This window comes from Protopterus annectens, chromosome 5.part1 (assembly GCF_019279795.1).
Source record: "Protopterus annectens isolate FY-2018-M chromosome 5.part1, PAN1.0, whole genome shotgun sequence".
Classification (NCBI taxonomy): Eukaryota; Metazoa; Chordata; order Ceratodontiformes; family Protopteridae; genus Protopterus; species Protopterus annectens.
Window position 1 is genome coordinate 605,151,481 of NC_056736.1, and position 25,394 is coordinate 605,176,874.

General features: G+C 42.1%; 1 protein-coding gene across 2 annotated transcripts in view; it reads left to right on the forward strand.

Annotated features, from left to right (window-relative positions):
* Positions 1 to 25,394, forward strand: part of PDS5B (PDS5 cohesin associated factor B) — a 3,703,643-nt gene that overhangs the window by 2,650,894 nt on the left and 1,027,355 nt on the right. For both annotated transcript variants that reach the window (XM_044073218.1, XM_044073219.1), the window contains exon 26: positions 18,642 to 18,756. In XM_044073218.1, coding sequence (XP_043929153.1) covers positions 18,642 to 18,756 — 115 coding nt within the window. The remainder of the gene's footprint in view (positions 1 to 18,641; positions 18,757 to 25,394) is intronic.

The window sequence follows — 25,394 nt, forward strand, 5'->3', positions numbered from 1 at the left end:
AAAAAACCACAGATAACACAGACCATGACCACAGACGCCTCAGACCTTGGATGGGGGGCGCACATGGAAGGCAGGTGTATACAAGAACAATGGTCTCAAAAGGAAGCACATCTGCATATAAATCAAAAGGAAATGCTGGCAGTAATGCATGCCATCGAGGCCTTTCAACACCAACTTCAGCAAGGCCATTTACTGATACGGACAGACAACACCACTGTGATGTGGTATATAAACAAGCAAGGGGGCACCCACTCTTACCCCGTTTGCAGACTGACAATGCATCTTTGGGAAAAATCACTGAGCCTAAACATCCAGTTACAATCCCAGTTTGTTCCAGGCAAAGACAATGTGCTGGCGGACAGCCTAAGCAGGAATTTCACAGATCCACACGAGTGGAGGTTACATCCGAAGATCTTCACACAACTCACTTCGACATGGGGCAGGCCAGAAGTAGACCTATTTGCCTCTCACCTCAACCATCATCTACAAAAATTCTGCACAAGGACATACCATCCAAAAGCTTGGAAAATAGATGCTCTCTCATTCAACTGGAACTTCCTAACAATCTATGCATTCCCACCTCTGCCACTGATGACCTCAGTACTACTAAAGATCAAAGCAGAGACCCAAGGGAATCATAATAGCTCTGGACTGGCCAAGACAACACTGGTACCCACTACTAAGGAGCATATGTCACACCAGGAGGTGGGCCCTTCCCCAATGGCCTCTACTTTTGACTCAACACAATCTCAAAACAGTGCATCCAAACCTTCAGACACTGCAGTTAACAGCCTGGGAGATCCCATAAATAACCTCAACCTATCTCTCTCCAAGGAAGTTCAGCGGATACTAACAGAGGCTCGAAGACCATCCACCAGAAAGGTTTACTTAGCAAAATGGAAGAGATTCAGCAATTGGAATACCAGCAAGGGACATGATGCATCATTGTTGAACATCCCACTCATCTTGGAATATTTGGCGGATATGCTAAAGAACGGCCTCTCATATTCTTCCATAAAGATGCATGCATCAGCTATTTCAGCTAGATATAACACGGATCCTCCTGTCTTTTCACACCCTTTGCTAAGGCAATTCCTCAGGGGAGTCAAGAACATCAAGCCACCAAGAAAGGCCCCAGTGCCAGCCTGGGACCTCAATTTTGTCCTAGAAAAACTGACTCTACCTCCTTTTGAACCAGCAGCTACTGTTGACTTGCAATTTCTCTCATGGAAGACAGCCTTCCTGTTGGCAATTACCTCAGCAAGAAGGGTTTCAGAACTACAGGCCCTAATGGCAATACCACCGTTCATAATTTTTCACAGAGACAGGGTTTCATTAAGGACCAACCCTACTTTTATGCCAAAGGTGGTATCTAGGGTTTCTTTGAATCAAGCTATTCATTTGCCTGCTTTCTTCCCCAATCCTGAGAATAAGGGGGAAAGACTGTTACATACCTTGGACATTCACAGACAACTTCGATACTACCTGGACAGAACCAAGGCCAGTAGGAAGTCTGAACAACTTTTTGTAGCTTACGCCCCTGCAGTCCAAGGAAAAGCAATTTCAAAACGGACAATTTCAAAATGGATTGGACATTGCATCAGATTTTGTTATTCCTTTCATGGAAAGACTGTTCCAGCCAATGTCAGACTACATTCCACAAGAGCTACAGCCACCTCTACAGCATTCTTAAGAGGGGTGCCTACTAAGGACATTCTAGAAGCTGCTACATGGAGCTCCGTGCATACATTCTCCAAACACTACAATCTCCCTCTATACTCCAGATCCAGAGCAGGCTTTGCTTCGGCAGTCCTGCAGGGTTTGATTGCAACACCATCTTTTTCCTAGAGCATACCTCCTCCCCCAGCTAAGCTATGGTATTCTACCCACATGTTATGACTGCAGTTGCATTCTTGAAGGACATAGTACAGTTTTGTACCTACCATAAATGTAGATGTCCGATAGACATGCAACTGCAGTCGGATTTTCCCTCCCTCCATACCCCTCTATGCCTAGGACCCTCTCCTATCCCTGTTTCTCTTAGCTGGGGATATCTGTTATGGTGTATTTGTTTTATTGCTCATTTATTCTCTGGAATCCTGTTTTTTGTCTTCCAATTTGATTACAGCCTTCCTTGGAGGGCACCTGGCATCTGGGGCAAGAAACACTGAAGAAGATGTCGTCGGCTGATGCTTATGTACTCCAGCCGCTCTGACGTCGGAGAAAAATGCGACATCAGCCGACGTCGGACCCAGACTTTGGAATCCGGCCGACCGAGGGCTGCCTGAGGCAGGACAACCCACATGTTATGACTGCAGTTGCATGTCTATCGGACATCTACATTTATGGTAGGTACAAAACTGTACTTTTTCGAGTTTCAGAACCGAAGTCTTCAACTAAAAAGCTAAGTACCCCGTTGGGGAAACTTTTTCTTGCTCCTTACCAATGTCAATAAAAGTTAATAATTGTATTACTTGTGTGAAGCAAATACCTCATAAGGATTTTCATTTGTACTGTATTCTTTGCCTAGGCCCTGACCACGATGTACCTTGCTGTCTATTCTGTGCTTTATTTAATCAACGCACTATCCGTCGTCGGTACATTTTTGCTTCTAAATATTTTGGATCATGGTTTAATTATCCAGAAATGACGTCTGTTAGCAATCCGACTACTGGAATACCTAAAAAAACACAAAGAAAAAGACAGGCCGTTGAGGTCCAAAACAGCCGATGACGCTTCTAATCCAGTCGCCAGTTCACCGGTACTCAGGCGCTTTCGCAGCCCCTGATACCCGCTACATCTGATTCGCAAGCCTCTACTGAGACCCATTCGGAGTCCGTTATGCCGCGAGCTGCTTCAAGTATGGAACCCACGGATGTCTCCATCTTGGATGGGTCCGGTGCCGCTGTGCAGGCACCGGATTCTGAGGGTGTATTCAGGCCTACAGATTTGTATATTAAACCAGACACCATCTTCTTCTTCAATATTAAGGCCAAAATCTCGATCTATGTCTAAAAAACCGACGCCCAGGCCACATGTGCAGGCCCCTATGCCTAAAAAACAAATGATCAAAATGGCTGAAGATTGTTACTCTGATCAGGGGTAGCCAACCCCCCCCCCCCTTTCAGAGGCCTAGGGCGGAAATTGACTATGAATCTTCTGAACAGGATTCTATTTCTTCTGACTCTGCTAATAAACAGGATTTGTCTATACCTGTTTATGAGGACACTGATGCAGAGGATTCCATTCCTTCTGCTTCTCCCCTGAGGATTTTTTTTTTGGGGGAAACTTTACATACCTTAAGGGAACATTTCCACTGGGAAAGTCACAACTGAAAAAACGTCTTGCGTAACAGAACCAAATATCCACAACAGGTACAAAACGCTAATGTTCCACTCGCCAACTGCACTGCAAGATGAAAAAGCGATACCAGCCTGATGTAAATCCACGTACAAAAGTTTAATAAAAACCAGCAGGGAAAGTCAGGATTTTTCTGAATCTAAAAAGAGACTTAGGGATTTTCTTCTTCCTCAGCATATGCCTTTGTCTATACCTCTTGTTGTAGACATTGTTGATGATGTGTTTTCATAATCTAGTATGGCTCCTGATTCTCTGCCTCCAGCTCCTTGTAAGCCAGACATATACTACAGGGTTCCTGAATCCCACAAATTCCTTTTCAAAAATTCTGATGTTCTTCGTCTCACATTGCTGCAGTCATAACCTGTGGGTAGTCCGCTGTCCTCGGTCGGCCCGAATACCAAAGAGTTAGGCTGGCGTCGGTCACGGACGCCCGGAGCTGACGTCAGTACGTAGTAGTACTTAAGCGCATGACCAACACCATATCCTTCTTTCTTTCTTGCCGCGTGGTCCGAAGCAGAAGCAGCGTTTGCAAGTGCCGTTCGGCGTTCTGAAATTTTCAATTATCGAGTTTCAGACTGAAGACCAAGTTGGGCTAAGTACCCCGTTGGGGAAAATTTTTGTCTTTTCTTGCCTCAGTTAATCCGGATGTCAGAAAAAGTTAATAATTGTATTTCTTGTGGGAAACAGATACCTCATAGGGACTATCATTCTCTCTGTATTCCTTGCTTGGGGCCTGAACAGGGCGTCGGGTGTCGCTTTTGCGCTAGATTTAATAAGCGCACCATTAAACGAAGATTAGACTGTGCCAGGCTTGTTTTCGGTAAGCAGTGTAACTACAACATGCCGTCGGATCCTCCAACGCCCGCTACCGCTCAAAAACGTAAAGATAAATCTTTAAAGTCTAAACCGGATGAGTCGTCCGTTGCGGACGCCGGTTCTATGGAACCTCCGGTTGAATCTGTGGATCTGGCCGAGGTCTCGGCTGAATCCCAGGGGGAACCTTTACTTTTGCAGGAGTTGGCCTCTCAGGAGTTAGGCCAGGCCGAAGGTGCTTCTCAGGTATCTGTAGTTCCATCCTTACAAAAGGTTATTAGGCCTTCTACCTCAGTGGCTAAAGGCCATGCTAAGGCTAAACCTGGTCTTACTGGTACTGGCCATAGCCCTAGTTCTTCAGCTTCTGTTCCTAAAAAGCATATGTTGAAAATGGCAGAGAAGAGGCCTAGGGTGGAGACAGATTTAGAGGGAATGGAGCATTCTTCAGACTACTCTGAGTCCTCAGCTGAGGATATTCAGGATTACCCTCCCTATTCAGATTCGGATGCAGAGGATTCCTGTCCTTCTGCTTCTCCTCCAGAGGATTTTTCCTTTTCTGAAACTTTACATTCCATGAGGGAACATTTCAAGTGGGAAGGTCAGGATTTTTCAGATTCTCGAAAAAGTCTTAGGGAATTTTTGTTTTTACCACAACATAGGCCTTTGGCTATTCCCCCTGTCTTAGATGTTGTTCAGGATGTTTTTTCTGAAGCTTCACTTAATCCTGATTCTTTACCCCTGCCCTGTCAAGCCAGACAGATATTACAGAGTTCCAGAAGCACATAAATATTTGTATAAGAGTCCTAGAGCTGACCCGAAACTATTATTCAAGGGCCGAAGGGTGTCAGGGCTTCTGTGGTTAAGAATCCAGTTCCTTTGGATAAAGATTCTAGAGCGTTGGATAGGTGGGTGGAAAAAGTGTACACCTCTTCTACGTTAGCTATGAGGGCTTTAAATTGCCAGTTTCATATGCTGAAGTATCAGAACTTTTTGTTAGGCCAATTGAAATCTAAGGTGGATGCTTTATCTGAGGGTATAGAGTGTAAGGAATTGCAGGAGTTGGTTCATGCTTCAGATCAAGTTGGAAAACATTCTTTGCAGTGTGGTTTCGATGCTCTTCAGGTTTCATCCAGGGTGGCTGCTACTGGTTCAGTTATTCGTAGACATACCTGGCTTAAGGATCAAAATTTGTCAGAGCATGTTAAAGCTCGGATTTTGGATGCTCCTCTTCAATCTGAAGTTCTTTTTGGTTCTCCTGTGGAGTCAGTTTTGAAAAAGATGGAAGATAAAGCTAAGTCTATGCAGACGGTCAAGGATTTTTTGCAGGTGCAGCCCCCTAAGTTTAGCAGGAATTGGCCTGCTAGAGGATGGTCCTACCCTTCTTCGGATTTTCAGTCTAAGGGCAGGTCTAGACGTGGTAGAGGCAGGGCTCACGCTCAGGGTTCTTTTAGACCTAGGACTTGGAGTTCTCCTGCACAGTCTTCTGGTGAGGGCAGGGGTCAGCCTTTTCGTAAACAGACCCAATGACCTGTATCTTCAGCTGTCAGATCCTTCTTTTCTGGCAGCTCCTCTAGGAGGAAAGTTGGCACTTTTCAAACAAAACTGGCATTTGGTCACCCAGGACAAATGGGTGTTGGAAATAATAAATCAAGGTTACAAGTTTTACTTTCACACTTTTCCTCCTTTCAAAGGCATGCCGGATGTGCCTCCTCAGCAAAGGCTGGAGGCTCAGGAACAAATTTCTTTGCTTTTACAGATGGGAGCTATCCAGGTGGTACCTCCGTCAGAAGTAGGCCTAGGGTTTTATTCCCGTCTATTCCTAGTGCCAAAGAAAGGAAACACTTGTAGGCCAATTCTGGATTTGTCCATTCTCAATACTTACCTAGACATTCCAAAGTTCAAGATGTTAACATTACAACAACTTCTGCCTATGCTAGGCAAAGATCACTGGATGGTAACCCTGGATCTCAAAGAGGCCTATCTTCACATTCCTATCAGGCCCAGCTGCAGGAGATTCCTGCGATTTCGGGCTGGTACTTCTCATTATCAGTTCTCTGTATTGCCCTTTGGTTTATCTACTGCGCCCAGGGTGTTCACAAAAGTTCTGGCTCCTGTAATAGCTTTCTTCAGACAGAGGGGAATACAAATTTATCCTTATCTGGACGATTGCCTGATTCTTGCTCAAGACAAAGACAAGTTACTTCAACATCTGCAGTATGTAATGGCAGTTTTAAGGTGCCTAGGGTATTCTGTGAACGAAATAAAGTCCAGTCTAGTACCCTCTCAGGACATGTGCTTTCTGGGTGTGAGACTGAATACAGCTTCTCAGGTGGCTTTTCTTACCCCGGACAAACAAAGAACTCTTCACCTATACTTCCAGCAGTTATCAGTACTGTCCAGGCTGACTGCAAGGACAGTCCTTCAAGCCTTGGGGTTCATGGCATCTTGCATTCTAGTACTTCCCAATGCCAAACTGCATATGAGGAAGCTACAATGGTATCTCAAAACTGTATGGACTCAACACTGCCACGATTTGGACACTGTCATTCGGATAATACCTTGCATCCAGAAGGAATTCTTGTGGTGGGCGCAGGAATGTCACCTAAACAAGGGACTCTCTGTGACCCGACCAGAGGCGAGTCAGATCATAACGACGGATGCCTCGGACTTGGCTTGGGGAGCACACTTCAATGGGAAATGGATTCAAGACACGTGGCCTCCCAGACTACAACATTTGCATATCAACATGAAGGAGATGTTAGCAGTCCAATTTGCCCTGATGGCCTTCAAGGACCTACTTCAACCAGGACAGGTGTTGATTCGAACAGACAACACAACAGTCATGTGGTACATCAACAAGCAGGGGAACCCATTCTTACCCTCTTTGCAGACAAGCAATGATATTGTGGGAGACTGCTCTGAGTTTGCACATCACTCTTCAAGCACGGTTTCTGCCAGGAGCACAGAACTCCCTAGCAGATGTATTGAGCAGACAAATTGTGGACCCCACGAGTGGAAATTGGATCCTCAGGTATTCCAACAGTTGACAGTGGCTTGGGGAACTCCAGACATAGATCTGTTCGCTTCTCCACTAAATTTCCAACTACCAAAATTTTGCACAAAGATGTTTCACCCAAAAGCTTGGAAAGTGGATGCTCTATCTTTCAATTGGAACAACCTTCACGTCTATGCTTTCCCTCCTCTGCCTCTCCTTCCCAAGGTATTCTTGAAAGTCAGGCGGGACAAGCCTTGCATGATTCTAATAGCACCAGATTGGCCACGTCAGCACTGGTATCCTCTTCTGAGTAGTTTAATTCAGGAGCCTCCTTGGCCTTTGCCACAGATTCCTCACTTGTTGTCCCAGTCAAGCAATCATTTGCTCAATGTCAGGGTGCAGTCCCTGCATCTAACAGCCTGGCGTATTCTGTTTTAGAGCCTGTGGGGTCTCAGCTTCCTCAACAGGTTTTAGATGTCATTTTGGAAGCCATGCGGCCCAGTACTAGAAAAGTTTATGCTGATAAATGGAGGAGATTTTTTTCTTTGGAGCACAGCAAAGGGCTTTGATGTCTCAGTACCTAATTTGAGTTTTACGCTACAGTACCTTACTGAATTACTAGACAAGGGTTTGTCATTTTCCTCTGTGAAGGTTCATGCTGCAGCCATTTCTGCTCACTATGATTGTGACCCTCCTTTATTTTCTCATCCTTTGTTTAAGCAATTTCTTAGAGGGGCAAAAAATATAAGACCCCCACGTAGAGCTCCTACTCTTTCCTGGGATCTCAATTTTGTGTTGGAGAAGCTTACTTTACCTCCTTTCGAACCTGCAGCTACGTCTGAGCTGAAGTTTTTGTCTTGGGAAAACTGCTTTTTTGTTGGCCATTATCTCTGCTAGGAGGGTCTCTGAATTGCAGGCACTCATGGCAGTTGAACCTTTTCTGGTATTCCATAAGGATAGGGTGTCTTTGCGTACTAACCCTACTTTTATGCCTAAAGTGATTTCTAATGTGGCCTTGAACCAGTCTATTCATTTGCCTACTTTTTATGCTGATCCCCAAAATAAGGGGGAAAAAGTCTTGCATTCTTTGGACATTCACAGGCAGCTACGTTATTATTTGAGCAGAACTAAAGAGTTCAGGCAGACTCAACAGTTATTTATTTCTTTTGCTCTGGCTTCTCAAGGGAAAGCTGTTTCAAAGCAAACTATTTCTAAGTGGATTGGTCATTGTATTGCTTTTGTTATTCTCATCATGGGAAGAATGTTCCTGCTGGGATCAGACCTCATTCCACTAGGGCTACTGCCACATCTACTGCCTTTTTGAGGGGGGTAGCTGCTAAGGATATTTTGGAAGCAGCTACTTGGAGTTCAGTACACACTTTTACTAAGCATTACCATCTCCCTCTTTATTCCAAGTCTAGGGCTGGGTTTGCCACTGCAGTTTTACAGGGCATGTTAGCAGCTCCTAATGCTTTTAGTTTGCCAGCCTCCCTTTTCCTTTGCTTTGGGATTCTACCCACAGGTTATGACTGCAGCAATGTGAGGCGAAGAACATAGTACAGTTTTGTACCTACCATAAATGTAGATGTTCGAGGATCCACATTGCTGCAGTCCTATTTTCCCTCCCTCCTTCCCCTCTATTGTTTGGGGTTGCTGTTTTTTCCTTTGGGATAATTGTTATTTTCTCACTTGTGGTTGTTGGGTATTTACTATTTTGGCTCTGGCCTTTCCTTTTTAAGGCCTTCTGACATCTGGGGCAAGAAAGACTGAGGATATGGCGTCGGTCATGCGCTTAAGTACTACTACGTACTGACGTCAGCTCCGGGCGTCCATGACCGACGCCAGCCTAACTCTTTGGTATTCGGGCCGACCGAGGACAGCGGACTACCCACAGGTTATGACTGCAGCAATGTGGATCCTCGAACATCTACATTTATGGTAGGTACAAAACTGTACTTTGCGGATCCTGAAACCATTTCTCAGGGCCCCAAGGGCATTAAGGCTTCTACTGCTAAAAATCCTACACCTTCTGATTGAGATTCCAGGGTGCTGGATAGATGGGGTAAGAAGGTCTACACTTCTGCCACCTTGCCAATCAGGGTTTTAAACTGTCAATTTCATATGTTAAAATATAAGCAGCATATCATGGGACTAGTTAAACAGAAAATTATGTTGATTTCTGACTGTGTGGAAAATAAAGATTTACAGGATCTATTGCATTCAGCTGAACAAGTTGGAAAACATACTTTGCAATGTGGTTTTGATTCTTTGGAGGCCTCTTGCAGGGCTGCTGTAACTGAGTCTGTGCTAAGAAGGCATGCTTGGCTCAAAAAGCCATCTCTGCCTGATCATGTTAAAGCAAAATTGTTGGATGCTCCTTTGCAACAGGACCATCTGTTTGATAATAAGGTTGAAGAAGTTCTAAAAAAGATGGAAGATAAAGCTAAATCAATGCAAACTGTGAAAGATTTCTTACAAGTGCAACCTCCAAGATTTAGTAGGCACTGGCCTACTAAGAAGTGGTCCTTTCCATTTCCTTCGAGAGCCACTCAAGTCAAACCCAGACATATTCCAAAGGCATCAGGTTTCAGTCTCAAGGGACTTTCAGAACTAAGCAGTGAGGTGCCCCCACTTCCAAATCTGGAAACAGCAAGAAACCTTCCTATGGTAAGCAGTCTCAATGACTTTCCTCTAGAGTTACCAAGCGCTTACCTTTTGGTCACTCCTTTGGGGTCGGGAGAAAACTGGCTCTAAATGCAAAAAACTGGCAACTTATAACCCAGGACAAATGGGTTTTAAATATAGTATAGAACAACAGTAGTCACAGAAACACAGAACTTTAATGAAGCTTTCGGGCTCTCAACCCTTCATCAGCATTACACAATATGCAGTTTACATCATTTAAATAGAGGAACAGTTAAAATCACATGATCAACCAGCCATAAATTTTTAAAAAACTTCTTAAAAGGGAAATGTTTAAAACATGAAAATATATATAGGTAGTATAATGTCAATAATATATTACATAAATAATAAATTACATAAATAATATTTTATAGATTATTTAATTGCCGTTTGACTAGTACTGGTTTTATACTAGTGGTGTTATTTAATCCTGGTGGAGTTCAGCCTGTAGTCTTATTATCCACTCAAGTTCTCTCATTTCTACAAGGTTGTTTATATCACCCCCCTCATACCCACTTGTATTACATCTATGCATCTGAATCTAAAAGTATGTGTATTGAACTCATATATATGTTTATATAGAGCATTAGTCTGTATTTGTCTGTTTATTTCAGACCTATGTTCAATTATACGGTCTTTCAACCTCCGTATAGTCTTCCCTACATAAAATGCTTGACAATTCACGCAAGTGGCAAGATAGATTATTTTCGTGGTGTTACAATTTGCATTAACATGAAAATAAAATTTCTTATGTGTTGTGGGGTGTGCAAAAGTACTGTCTGCTTCAAAAATGTCAGCACAACAGGTACAGTTATGACATTTATAAGTGCCTTTCTTACTATAAACACCACTGTAAATATAGTATCCCAGGGATACATATTACATTTCCACACGTTGCCAACTCCAAACAGATGGCTAGACCTGCCCCCAAATCAGTGGGCAGAGGCCCAGAAACAAGTACTTTCCCTCTTGAACATGGGGGGCTATTCAAGTAGTACCAGAAGAGGAAAAGAGACAAGGTTTCTATTCCAGACTTTTCTTGGTACCCAGAAAAGACAAATCATGACGTCCAATTCTGGACCTATTTACTCTAAACACCTTTCTGGACATTCCAAAATTCAAGATGCTGACTCTTCACCAGTTACTTCCTATGCTAGGCAAAGATGCCTGGTTGGCAACTCTAGATTTAAAGAGGTTTACCTGCATTTCCCATGCAGAGAACCTTGCAGAAGATACCTCCGCTTCAAAGTAGGCTACCTGCATTACCAGTTCTCTGCACTGCCCTTTGGCTTATCTACTGTGCTCAGGGTCTTTACAAAGTGCCTGGCTCCAGTAATTGCATTTTGCAGGCAAAGAAATATTCAGATATATCCATACCTGGACGATTGTCTAATTCAGGCAGAAAACAAGGACATTCTTCTAAAACATCATGCGTTTGTAAAAAGGGTTCTGACTTGTCTAGGGTACACTATAAACAAAAAGAAATCACAACTGGTACCCTCTCAAAAAATTACATTCCTGGGTGCAAGCTTGAATACAACTGCCCAGATGGCTTTCCTTACGCCAGAAAAGCAAACTCATTTGATGACTTACTTCAAACAGGTGGCCACAAAAACCCTGCTTTCTGCAAGGCAAATACTACAAGCCTTGGGGTTCATGGCCTCCTGCATTGTTCCAATTCCATATGCAAGACTGCATATGAGGAAATTTCAGTGGTACTTAAAAAGTTTATGAAGTCAACATTGTCACAGCCTGGAAACAATGATTCCTATCATACCTTGCCTGCGCCTAGAGTTCATATGGTGGGCAGAGGCCTGACACCAGAACAAGGGACTGCCATTCACACCACCCCCTGCTGCCCAAACCATAACTACAGACGCATCAGACTATGCATGGGGGGGCTCATCTGGCAGGGAAGTGTATTTTTGGGCAAAGGGAGCCCAAATCAAATGCACCTTCATATAAATCAAAAAGAAATGCTAGCTGTACAGAATGCACTGACAGCCTTCAAGGACTACCTTCATCCAGGACATTTACTGATAGACAACACCACGGTTATGTGGTACATAAACAAGCAGGGGGGTACACATTCCTACCCCTCTGCAGACTAGCCATGGCATTGTGGAACATGGCCTTGATCTTTCAAGTACAACTACAAGCTCAGTTTGTGCCAGGAAAGCTGAATACTCTGGCAGATGAACTAAGCAGAAATCTCATGGACTTACAGGAATGGAAACTGGAACTATGGATTTTTAACATGTTGAGACACAAATGGGGGAGCCCAGACATAAATCTTTTTGCCTCACCACAGAACTACCAGTTGGACAAATTTTGCACAAGAACTCATCACAAAAAAGCCTGAAAGGTGGATGCTCTGTCCTTCAGCTGGAAGAATCTATCAGTCTATGCCTTTCCCCCTCTGCCTCTGCTCTCCAAAGTTCTACTAAATGTCAAACAGGACAAACCAGAAATGATTTTGATTGCTCCAGATTGGCCTCGCCAACACTGCTACCCACTCCTGCGCAGTGTGTCACACATTTCACCATGGCACCTGCCTCAAACACCTTCCTTACTGTCTCAGCAAAACAACCAAACTCTGCACCCTCATCTCTAAACTTTGAATCTTGCAGCATGGCTAATCACCTAAATTCACCCTTAGCATCCCTCAGCAAACCTGTGATGGATGTCATGCTGGAGGCGAGAAGACCCTAGTACTAGGAAATCTTATGCTGGTAAATGGAAAAGATTCTGTGCCTGGAATCAATCTCAAGGGATAAGCACAGCAGTGCCCAACATACCTCAGATTTTGCAATATTTAACGGAGATGCTTCACAAGGGCCTGTCTTTCTCTTCCATAAAAATCCATGCCTCAGCCATTTCTGGTCATTATAACACAGAACTTCCCCTCTTCCCTCATCCTCTGCTAAAGCAGTATCTCAAAGGGGCCAAAAACTTGAGACCACCCAGGAGAGCTCCAACCCCTGCCTGGGACTTCAACTTTGTATTGGAGAAACTCGCTCTCCCTCGTTTCGAGCCAGCTGCTACTGCAGACTTAAAATTTCTCTCCTGGAAAACAGCCTTCCTTTTAGCAATCACTTTGGCTAGAAGGATTTCTAAATTACAGGCTGTTATGGCAGTGGAGCCTTTCATCATTTTTCATGCGGACAGGGTATCACTCAATACCAACCCATCCTTCATGCCCAAGGTGGTATCCAGTGTGGCTCTTAATCAGACCATTCATTTGCAAACTTTCTTTCCCAATCCACAGAACAAGGGGGAGCGGATTCTGCATTCATTGGATGTACACAGACAACTTAGATTTTACTTGAGCAGGACTAAATCTCAAAGAAAATCTGAACAACTGCTGGTAGCATTTGCTGCAGGGGCAGAGGGAAAGGCTATTTCAAAGCAAACCATTTCCAAATGGATAAGCCATTGTATTCATTTCTGCTATAAGCACCATGGAAAACCTATCCCCCAGGGGATCAGATCCCATTCCACCAGGGCTGCATCTACTTCTACAGCTTTTTTCAGAGGTGTTCCTACCAGGGATATTCTAGAAGCTGCTACCTGGAGTTCAGTTCATACTTTCACCAAGTACCATCACGTGACCAACTTCTCTGAATCCACCCTCCCAACCACAGCTTTGGGAATCTACCCAAATGTAATGACTGAAACAGTGAAACACGAAGAACATAGTGCAGTTGTGTACACTTACCATAAATGTAGATGTTTGAGTGTATTCACTGTTGCAGTCGTGGTTACCCTCCCTCCAGCCCCCTGTTTTTTTTCTCTTACTATGCCTCTACTTTCTTTTACTGCACTTAAAAGCCTTTTTGGTGTATTTGGTTTTGTTTGGAGGTATATTTTTTGAGTTTTAAATTTTATATATATATATATATATATATATATATATATGTATGTATATATTTGGCTCCCCATTTGGGGGGCACCTGACATGTGGGGCAAGAAAACTGATGTAATGGCGTCGGCTGCATGTTTTATACCCCTGATGACCTGATGTCATGGAAGAAGGGACAGCATCTGATGCAGGACCCCAGACTTTGTTAATCAGGCCAACTGAGGGCAACCTGCCAGCAGATTACCCTAATGTAACGACTGCAACAGTGAATACACTCGAACATCTACATTTATAGTAAGTGTACACAACTGTACTTTGTCCTGCAATGAGGTAAAAATGTAAAGAATTAAAATAACACAACATACTACAATAATTATTCAAATGCCACTACTTTATAATTTAGCTGATCATAATTTTAATATTGGGGCCAGGGAGACCATGTCATTCAGACCTGGCCATCTATTTGCTTCCAACACCAGCTGCCAATATACCTCTCTGTATTCTAACTTCGTCTCCCAAGGGTCACCCCTGATGTCAACCGGGACTTCATCTAAAACAAAGAATAAAAATGTGGCAAATTCACAGGTCTGTGTGCTTATAAAGTGCATTTCTCAAATTACACTTCTTAATGTCGTAGACATGTTCATCTATCCTTTCCCTCAAGCATCTTTCTGTCTTGCCTATGTAGAAAGCTTCACATTTCCCACACACTGCAGTATATACAAGTCCTTTAGTGTCACAGTTATAATAGGATTTAGATATTATACACTTACTCCTACTACGAATATATATCTCAGAAGTGTTGGTTATAAAAGGACATTGTTGGCAAGCTCCACATTTATAAGTGCCTACTTTCTTTTTTCCTGTATTAGTACATTTGTTTTTCAAAAGGTCCTTAATACATTTACCCTTCCTAAAATGAACTTTACTGGCATGTCAAACTTAAGATTAAAGTCTGAACATTTAGAAAATCAGTCCCATTCATTTTTAACAGAGTCTTTAATAATATTAGAATCCCTGTTATAGTCCAAAACAAAAGTATTTTCTTATCCAACATCCAACTTATTATTCACTTTGTCTTCTACTGGTACCAAATCACCCATAACTAAGATAGGAGCGAATCTACCCTTTCTGTGTTGAAAGACTTCATCCTGCATTTCTTCTGTGTGTCTCAGGGTACCCTCTTTCTAAAAACATAGATTTTAACAAAACACTCTCATTAATAAAATCATTCTCATCAGACATCATCCTACTTCCCCGAATGTATCGGTCCTTTACAATACTTTTCTTTTGGGAAAATAGATGGGTGCTTTGAAAATGTAAAAATGAGTTGCAAAATGTGTCTTTCCTGTGGACCTTAGATACAAACTTATCGTTCATAAGGGTAACATCAAGATAATCAATACTTTCATATCCATTAAGTGAATTTCAGAAAGTCAGTACTATTCGATATGTAATCAAAAAAGTCTATAAATCTTTCTTCACTTTCTACCAAAAAAAGACAAATATCATCCAAGAAACATTTGGAAAGCACCCATTATTCTTTAAATCTAAAATTGAACACAAATTTCTCCTCCCACCATGAGAGTACTAAGTTGGCATATGTAGGGGCGCACACAGATCCCATGGCTACACCCTTAGTTTGGCGGAAAAATTTGCACTAGAAATATATAAAGTTATTGTTGAGAACCATTTCCATTAATGCCAAAAACACAAACCACTTTCTTGGTAAATGTTTTATCCTTTCATAGAATTTCTTCAAAAAAATCTAAACCTTCCTTATCCGGAATCGAGGTAAAGAGATCAATCCCATCAGTGGTGATAAAAATAATGTTAATTGTCCTCAAGTTATTCCCAACACTCCTTAACAAGTCCCAAGAGTCCTTTAAAACATTAGTTGCTCCAGTGGACATATTCTTTAGTTTAAAATCCATGTATTTGGCAATACGGGCTGTAACTGACTAGCAGCCACAGCTGGCCTAAATGGTGGTTATCTATGTCCTTATGGACCTTTGGGCTCCCAAATATAGATGGGACCCTAGGTTCTTTATTATGTAAAAATCTGAATGTTTCCGTATCAGTAAACCCTTCAAGCACAAACTCATTAAGGGCTAAATATATTTTTATACGCAATATGTATCTCATTTATCAATACCTTCGTGTATTTGCTCTTATCAAGTAATAAATACATAATTTTACCTTCATATATAATAGAGTCCTTAAATACAGTTCCCCCACCCTTATCTGGTTTCATAACGCTAACAAACTTACTAGATCTAATAGACTCCAATAGGGACCTTTCCTCTGCTGTCAGGTTAAACCATACTTTGTTTTTAAAAATGTTGTCCCTTAATTCTGTTTCCACAGCATTTTTGAAATGTTTTAATTGTGGAAGTAGTGGGGGATTCCATGTGCTCTTCCTTCTCAGATTCCCACCCATATCTACATGTCCATTTCATTAAAAGTTCCAAATTTTTGTTATGAGCAAACATTTTTAAATCTATTTATAATGTACTTATCTCACTTTTTTCTTGGGTACAAACTTGAAACCTTTCACAAATAAATAAAAAAATAAGTTTGTAACAGTTAAACTGCTATAATTAAAGATAGTATGTCTATGCAGAGTAAACCTGGGACCTTCACCTTCAATAGTATCCTGTTCATCAGGGAAATCACTTCCCTGTTCATATAAAGTTAAATGCATTTAATACCCGTCTCATTCCCTTGTTGTTCCACTCCCTCCAGTTGCCTGATTGTAGTCTATTGGTGCCTTGTTTTTCAGCCTCTCTGACGTCCATTGGGAGGAGCCCTAAAGGGTCTTTCATATAACCAGGTGTAATTTTAATTCTTTTTCACCATTTTTACCTCATTGCTTGACAATTGTCTTATTTTAAACATTTTAAAACACTTTTTTTTAAATATTTTTTTCCTTCATAGTATGAGCTATTTAGTTTTTATGGTGCAGTATTTCTTTTGAGCACTAGAGGAAGCATCCTTAATACACATTTTAACTTGTATTAATTTTTTAACATTTGTATATACGTTTCTTAGTATGGAATATTTGTATTAAACATAATATTGTTTTAATATGTTTTGATATGTGTTTTAATAAATTATGGTCATAATGTTTAGGAATTTTAAATAGGAATTATTTTAGAACATGTTAATTGTGAATTTAAGCCAGCAGAATGTGTATTTTAACTTTACGTCTATTTGGTCAATCAACCAAGGTTTAATCGCACTAATTAGATTATTGGTAAGGTTATATAAGGGCAGCAGTGCAACATTCATAGTTATCTGAAGAAGTTTTTTTGACGAAAACACACTGGTTGTGTGTCGAGTTAAATCTTACATTGTGGTTGCTGGTGCTGTGTCGATGTGAATAAACATTGTGGTTTGCAGTGGAAACGGCTATCTGAGTGCTTTTTGGGAATTATTGGTTACTGTTTGGGCACTTTTCCGCCTTTGTACTGGCAAAAATCTTAAGAAAAAGAACAGTGCAAATATTAGGATTATCATTTCACAGATTTGGAATATAGGAATATCCCCTTGTAGGGACTGTGTCATTAACTGACTTGCTTGCAAATCAGGTTTCATACTTCTACTACATTTCTGTTGCTTGATTATCATTATGAGGTACTGAAATGTAGAAAAGAAGTCAGAGGCAGAAATATTTTTTTAATTGAAACTGCAGAAGGCTGCCAGATGTAAATGCTGGAAATAGGAATAAAATGCAAGAGAGTTCATGAAGTTGTTGGTAAAGTGGTTGAACCAAGTTGCTGTTCATGGGGAGGCTGGGAATCTCTCTGGTACTTGTATGTATTTTTATAATGCAAATATGTTAAAGCTGTGACTCCATGTGCAAAAAAAGGGAAAAGGGGTTGAGGGTGGATGGATGTTAAAGCTGTGAAGATGAGCCACCAGAACTGTTAAAGCTACTACTGTCAGAAAAAGATAGACTGTGAGAGCTGCAGTAGCCGTGAATTGCCAGTAATGCAGAGGATTTCCAGAGAAAATGGTCCCAAGAAGTAATCCAGACATGGCAAACCATGGAAGAAATGAGACAGTTTGAATCTGAGTTGAATTTAATTCTAGGTACTGAAAGGTGGTGGTAGTTACAATGCTTTTTGAATATATACAGGACATTTTATCTGATGTAGCTTGTCAGCATCTTGCTCTTGCTTAGTTTAATGTCAGTAGTAGTGTCTTTTGGCTTTTCCCGGTTAGGGGTCGCCACAGCGAAACTCCGGTCTGCTAATGATTGGCAGTAGATTTTTACTTGCCGGCTCTGGCGCACAACCTTCAACGAAGGTACGCCCATTCACGCATGCCTCCACGCAGAAGACGCTCTAGCTGAGAATCTAACCGGTCAGCGTCTTACATGTGAGGCGACATATAATTTTAAAATGAACATTGTAATGTGTGATGCCTCACTGAAAGTATACAGAAGTGTACAAGTGGGGATTCGTAGCGTGTACAGCATCAAGTGTTGATTTCTAGCTACAAAGAATGTGCCTTTTGTACATATTCCCTCTAGACTTTCACACTAAATGAACATCTCGTGGAGGTTAGAAGCTCATTCCTGTTGTCTGTTGTTTTGAGTGTAGTTTGACAAATATCCCAGAGTTCTTCACTTCCACATTCAGAGGCTTGTAACCCAACTTTTCTGTGTTAACGTTTGCATTGAATTATGTAGTAAGGACAAAAAGCAGATGACGTTTTTTTTTTTTTTTTTTTTCTGCATTGGATTCTTATTCACTTGGTGTAACTTTTTTTTAAATACTTGCTTATTTTCATTATATTCATTTGGAAAAATTCACCTTGATGTAAAACTTGGGAGTTTTAATTTAGAATGCTTACCACAGTTACAGTGTGATGCATTAGAAAGTTGTTTGACTACATTCTGTGTTATGAATTTTTTTTCAGAGAAATTGCTATCACTTCTGCCAGAATATGTTGTTCCTTATACAATACATCTGCTGGCACACGATCCAGATTACATAAAAGTTCAGGATATTGAACAGCTGAAAGACCTAAAAGAGTAAGTTCCGCTGACTTGGATCTTGTATTTTCTTATAAAGTGCTTCTGTTAGCATTTCTGGACCTTTAATTCAGTGAGTCACTGTTTTTACAGTTGTAATTTTTATTGGCAGTCCTGCAGGTTTGGCTTTGTTTCACAGTTTGTCATTGTGATTATTGAGTCTGTCTTGTAGCAGGTCAGTTATTGAATGGACAAACTCTTTGATCTGACTTTTTATATTTTTTCTTCAGCAAGCAGCTGCCGGTACCACCTTGTACGAACTTTAGCATGTGCATTAGTTATGGATAAGCAGGCTAATTTACATTAATTTCTTTCTTTAAACTTAAGAAACAAGCTTTTGTGCACACATGTGGCATCTGTTCTTCAATGACTTCTTCAAAAGGCAGTGAATGTTTTATTTTAAAGTTTTACTGTTCCTGCCTGGACTTCAGATAATCAGGATGGCTCACTGCAGAACTTTGGTCCAGCCACAAAAGCAGTGAATTTAGGGTTTTATTGTCAGACCTTTTAAATCAGCTTTCTAATAATCTGCCCTACCGTGTTTCTCATGAGTTCGTTGAAAGTCTGTATTGCAAGCTGTGGGCCAATGCTGTTATGGGCACAGAATAGCTTCTCGTAACTGGCATATCAGCATGAATGCTGTGACGCTGTGTATTTTGTCTGACAGTCATAACACGTTTGTAGAGTTTAGGCCACCCATAAGAGTACTGAAGAAGGGGAAGAGGTGCTTGCCTTTATTGTGATTGTAGTTTTACTACAAAGGATTAAGGTATGAGCTTAATCTTGTAGTCCAGGTTTAAACCTTTCTGCTTCAGTAGAGGATTTTGTTTACTGGGTTACCCAGTTAACTTCTTCTTTCGGCTGCTCCCGTTGGGGGTCGCCACAGCAGATCAACTGTTTCCATCTCCTCCTGTCGTCTGCATCTTGCTCTGTCACACCAACCACCTGCATATCCTTTCTCACCACATCCATAAACCTTATCTTTGGCCTTCCTCTTTTCCTGTTACCTGGCAGCTTCATCCTTAGCATCTTTTTCCCAGTATACTCTGCATCCCTCCTCAACACATGTCCAAACCAACGTAATCTTGCCTCTCTGGCTTTGTCTCCAAACCTTCCAACCTGGGCTGACCCTCTAATATACTTATTCCTAATCCTGTCCATCCTCGTCACACCCAGTGCAAATCTTAACATCTTCAACTCTGCCACGTCAAGCTCCGACTCCTGCCTTTTTGTCAATGCCACTGTCTCCAACCCATATAACATAGCTGGTCTCACTACCCTCTTGTAGACCTTCCATTTCACTCTTACTGGTACTCGTCTGTCACAAATTACTCCTGACACTCTTCTCCACCCACTCCATCCTGCCTGTACTCTCTTCTTCGCCTCGCTTCCACACTCACCATTACTCTGAACTTTTGATCCCAAGTACTTAAACTCATTCACCTTCGCCACCTCTACTCCCTGTATCCTCACCATTCCTCTATCCTTCCTCTCATTCACACACATATATTCTGTCTTAGTCCTGCTGACCTTCATTCCTCTTCTCTCTAGAGCATATCTCCACCTCTCCAGGGTCTCCTCCACCTGTTCCCTACTCTCACTACATATCACAATGTCATCTGCAAACATCATAGTCCATGGGGACTCCTGTCTGATCTCGTCTGTCAACCTGTCCATCACCATTGCAAATAAGAAAGGGCTCAGAGCTGATCCTTAATGTAATCCCACCTCCACCTTAAATGCATCCGTTACTCCCACCGCAGACCTCACCGCTGTCAAACTACCCTCGTACATATCTTGTGCCACTCTTACATACTTCTCTGACACTCCTGACTTCCTCATACAATACCACAACTCCTCTCTAGGCACCCTGTCATATGCTTTCTCTAAATCTACAAAGACACAATGCAACTCCTTCTGACCTTCTCTGTACTTCTCCATCAACACTCTCAGAGCAAACATCTCATCTGTAGTGCTCTTTCCTGGCATGAAACCATACTGCTGATCACTAATCATCACCTCCCTTCTTAACTTAGCTTCCACTACTCTTTCCCATAACTTCATGCTGTGACTGATCAGTTTAATCCTTCTGTAGTTACTACAGCTCTGCACATCACCCTTATTCTTAAAAATCGGTACCAAAACACATTTTCTCCATTCTTCGGGCATCCTCTCACTTTCTAAGATTTCTTTAAACAATCTAGTTAAAAACTCCACTGCCATTTCACCTAAACACCTCCATGCTTCCACAGGTATGTCATCTGGGCCAACAGCCTTTCCGTTCTTCATCCTCTTCATAGCTATCCTTACTTCCTCCTTACTAATCCACTGCACTTCATGATTCACTATCCGCACATCATCCAACATTCTCTCCCTCTCATTCTCTTCATTCATTAACCCCTCAAAGTACTCTTTCCATCTGCTCAACACACTCTCCTCGCTTGTGAGTATGTTTCCCTCATTATCCTTTATCACCCTTACCTGCTGCACATCTTTACTAGCTCGGTCCCTCTGTCTAGCCAATCGGTACAGGTCCTTTTCTCCCTCCTTAGTGTCCAACCTTTTATACAACTCTTCATACGCCTTATCCTTAGCCTTCGCCACCTCTCTCTTTGCCATGCACCTCCTCTCCTTATACTCTTGTCTACTTTCTTCATCTCTCTGACAATCCCACTTCTTCTTCGCCAACCTCTTTCTCTTTATACTCTCCTTTACTTCTTCATTCCACTACCAGGTCTCCTTGTCATCCATCCTCTTTCCAGATGTCACACCAAGCACCTTTCTAGCCATCTCTCTTACTAGCTCTGCTGTAGTTACCCAGCTATTCGGTAACTCTTCACTGCCACCCAGTGCCTGTCTTAACTCTTCCCTGAACATCACCTCACAATTACCCTTTTTCAATTTCCACCATTTGATCCTTGGTGCTGCCCTCACACTCATCCTCCTCTTCTTGATCACCAATGTCATCCTACAAACCACCATCCTATGCTGCCTAACTACACTTTCCCCTGCCATTACTTTACAGTCTCCAATCTCCTTCAGATTGGCCCTTCTACATAAGATATAATCCACCTGTGTGCATCTTCCTCCACTCTTGTATGTCACCCTATGCTCCTCCCTCTTGTTAAAATATGTATTCATCACAGCCATGTCCATCTTTTTCACAAAATCCACTACCATCTGACCTTCTGCATTCCTTTGCTTAACACCATACCTACCCATCATTTCCTCGTCCCCTCTGTTCCCTTCACCAACATGCCCATTGAAATCTGCTCCAATCACCTTTCTCTCAACCTTGGGTACAGTCATCACCACTTCATCCAACTCTCTGCAAAATTTTCTTTCTCATCCATCGCACACCCAACTTGTGGAGCATATGCACTAACAACATTCATCATTACACCATCAATTTCCAGCTTCATAAACATCACTCTATCCGACACTCTTTTCACCTCCAAAACACTCTTAGCATACTCTTCCTTCAGGATAATGCCTACGCCATTTCTCCTCCCATACACACCATGATAAAACAATTTGAAACCGCCTCCGATGCACCTAGCCTTGCTCCCCTTCCATCTGGTCTCTTGCACACACAATATACCAACAGTCCTTCGGTTCATCATACTGCCAACATTCAAAGTTCTGACCCTCACTATCACAGTCCTAGCCCTTACCTGCCTTCGGGCATGCCTTCCGCCTCTTCTCCTCCTTCGGTCAACAGTAGCCCAATTTCCGCCAGCACCCTGTTGGCCAACAGTACTGGTGGCGGTCGTTGTTAACCCGGGCCTCGACCGATCTGGTATGAGTTTCTGTACAGTTTTCTGCATGTGTGATGTGGCACAATTTTACGCCGGATGCCCTTCCTGATGCAACCCTCCCCATTTATCCGGGCATGGGACCAGCGCAAAGAAATGCACTGGCTTGTGCATTCCCAGTGGCTACCCAGTTAACAAATGAATTAAAAAATATATCTTTATCGAAGTTTAAACATTTGTGGTCATCTTATGGATAGCTAAAGTGAGCCGAGTATGAGAATAGGCTACAAGTTCATGTCCATCTAACCAGTCCAACTCCCATTGCTCTGCTTATGCAAGAGAACTTACTGATGCCCTCCCAACTCAGCTGCATCCTGGGTAAATGAAGATATCGGGCCATGCTTCTGTTTTTTTTGTTGCAGTCATTTGTAGTTATTGTACCTACTCCATTGTCATTAGTGTACAACCTACCACCCAGAGTTCCTATTGAAACTCTTTGAAGGATAGATGCCCTTTTGGAGGAAAAATTATTGGTTTTCATATTTTTCTGTCTTCTTTCCCTGATACTATTTTTTGTCAATGTAGTTTGCTTGTGAAATCAGTGCTGTTCCTTTGGTTTGTCTTATCTAAGCAAAAAATTCTGTATAATGATTCATTTTCTAGGTGCTTTTGTTTAGGAGAGTTTCAGCTGTTGGTAGATTGCCAGATTCATGTGATTTTACCAGGAAAAACTTTAAGTAGAGAGGTCACACATAGCTAACGAAGAAATTTGATGTCATGTTGCAGGCAGGCATCTGAAGTGTTCTAGTACGTCTGGGGCAGATATTCTCCTTGAGAACTCTCATTTAAAAGAAAAAAAAGGCATCAGCATAAAGAGGTTGAGGAAGAGAGGACCCTTAAGCAAAACACCAGGGAGAAAGAGAACACTTGCAACATTGCATAGTCTCAGGGAAGCCTCAGCCAACAAAGCTTTCCAGTTTCTGGTAGGGTCTCATACTTCTATCTACCTTTGATTGGCCCCTTTGGTGACAGACATGCATCTGGGTCTTGGCATGTACTCCTGGGCTGAGTACCAGGAAGAAGATAAACTGTTTGTTAGAGCAGCCCTTGTTCTTTCCTCAAGAAAAGCAACTCAGTCTTTTCAGTCTTTAATTGCACAGGAGTAACACAGGGAGCTTAACATTAGGCATCTGAGAGGCATCTTTTTGACACCTCAGAGAGCAGTCTTCCAGTAGTGGGCCACATCCACTCCTCAGGAGTCATGCTCACACTTGCAACTTATGCAGTATATTAAGCATATAACAGAGGAATGTTTCCACTTCTTGAAAGTCTTTTACCACCTGTGGACTGTGGGTCCTCGTTTGGTGGTTACAGATAACACCACAGTACTGTGGTAGCTAAACTAAGGAGATTCAAGGTCAAACCCTCAGGGCTGATTGGCAGTGATGGCCTGGGAGCTGCCTTTACAGCATTCTCCGACTATTCAGGCATCATGCATCTCGTCAGAGTGAAACCTTTTGGCAGACAAACTGTGCAAATCCTAGGTAGTGATGTTCCAGGATCTAGTCCAGATGTGGGGTAGCATCTGAAATGGATCTTTTTGCCTTCTTTTAAAACAGACAGCTGGAGAAATTCTGTTCCAGACATCCTTCGAGCCATACTTGGACAGACATATTCTAACGCTTTTGGATGGGAATGTCACTGTATGTGTATTTCTTCCTTTCCAGTGATTCGCAAGGTACTTCTGAAGATTCAGTAAGTAATGCCAGAGGTAATTGTAGTGACCCTCTATTGGCCTAAGCAGTCGTAGGTCTCCCTTTTAATGGAATTGGCCAAGGACTTCCTCACACTTTGGATTTGCTCACACAGTCTCATGCGTGATTGGTGCACCCCAGTTTGGAGCAACTACAACTGACGACCTGGATGATTCATTCTTGACTCAGTTTAAGCACTAGTTTTATGAGGATGTGCTGATCAGAAAACCTGATCTTAGAAATGGATGAGGTTTTCTAAGTAGTGCCTAAATGGGAACAGAGTCTCCCTCTAGGTTGACATCCATCTGGTCTTGAAATATTTGTGTGAGGACCTTCAGGATGGCTTATCATATGTGTTCATTAAGGTATGTTTAGTGGCCATCTCTACTTGTATGCTAATGTATCCCCTCTTTCTTCTCTTTTGATAAAACAGTTCATGAAAGTAGTATTTGCATTTGAGACCCCCTCACAAGAAAATTCCTCTTTCATGAGATTTCAACTATGTTTGGGAGAAATTCACCTTACTTCCTTTTAAACCTGTTGCTCAGGCTGATCTGAAGTTCTTAATGTGGAAAACTGTTTTGATTATTCCTGTGACATCTGCAAGCTCTCATGGTGGGACAACGTTATCTGATTTTCCACAGGGATAGGTTTTTGTTTTGCACCTATCCCTCTGTCATGCCTAAAGTGGTCTTTGAATTCACCTTCAATTGGTCCATTGACCTTCCTGTGTTCTTACCATAACCTGATGATAAGGGACAGAAGATGCTTCATGTTTTGAATGTGAATCAACAGCTCAGATACTACCCTGACAGAATTAAACCCTCAGGAAGGTTGAAAGGATTTTTGTTTTTTGCGCAGAGGCAAAGAAGGGGCGACCTGTTTCTAAGAAAATTATTGCATGTTGCTTGTCCTCTGGTATTTCTTATTACACCCACCATGGCAAGGTAAAAGCCTATTCCACTAGCGACTTTTCTTCTTCACCAGCTTTTTGGAAAGGAGTGGACTCGTAGTATTTTAGAGACAGCAAGTTGGTCTTCTGTCCGCACCTTTTCCAAAGCACTACAAGCAGGATGTCTTTTCTAACTTCAGAGTAGGCTTCACTAGGATCACTTTCTGGGCACTCCTA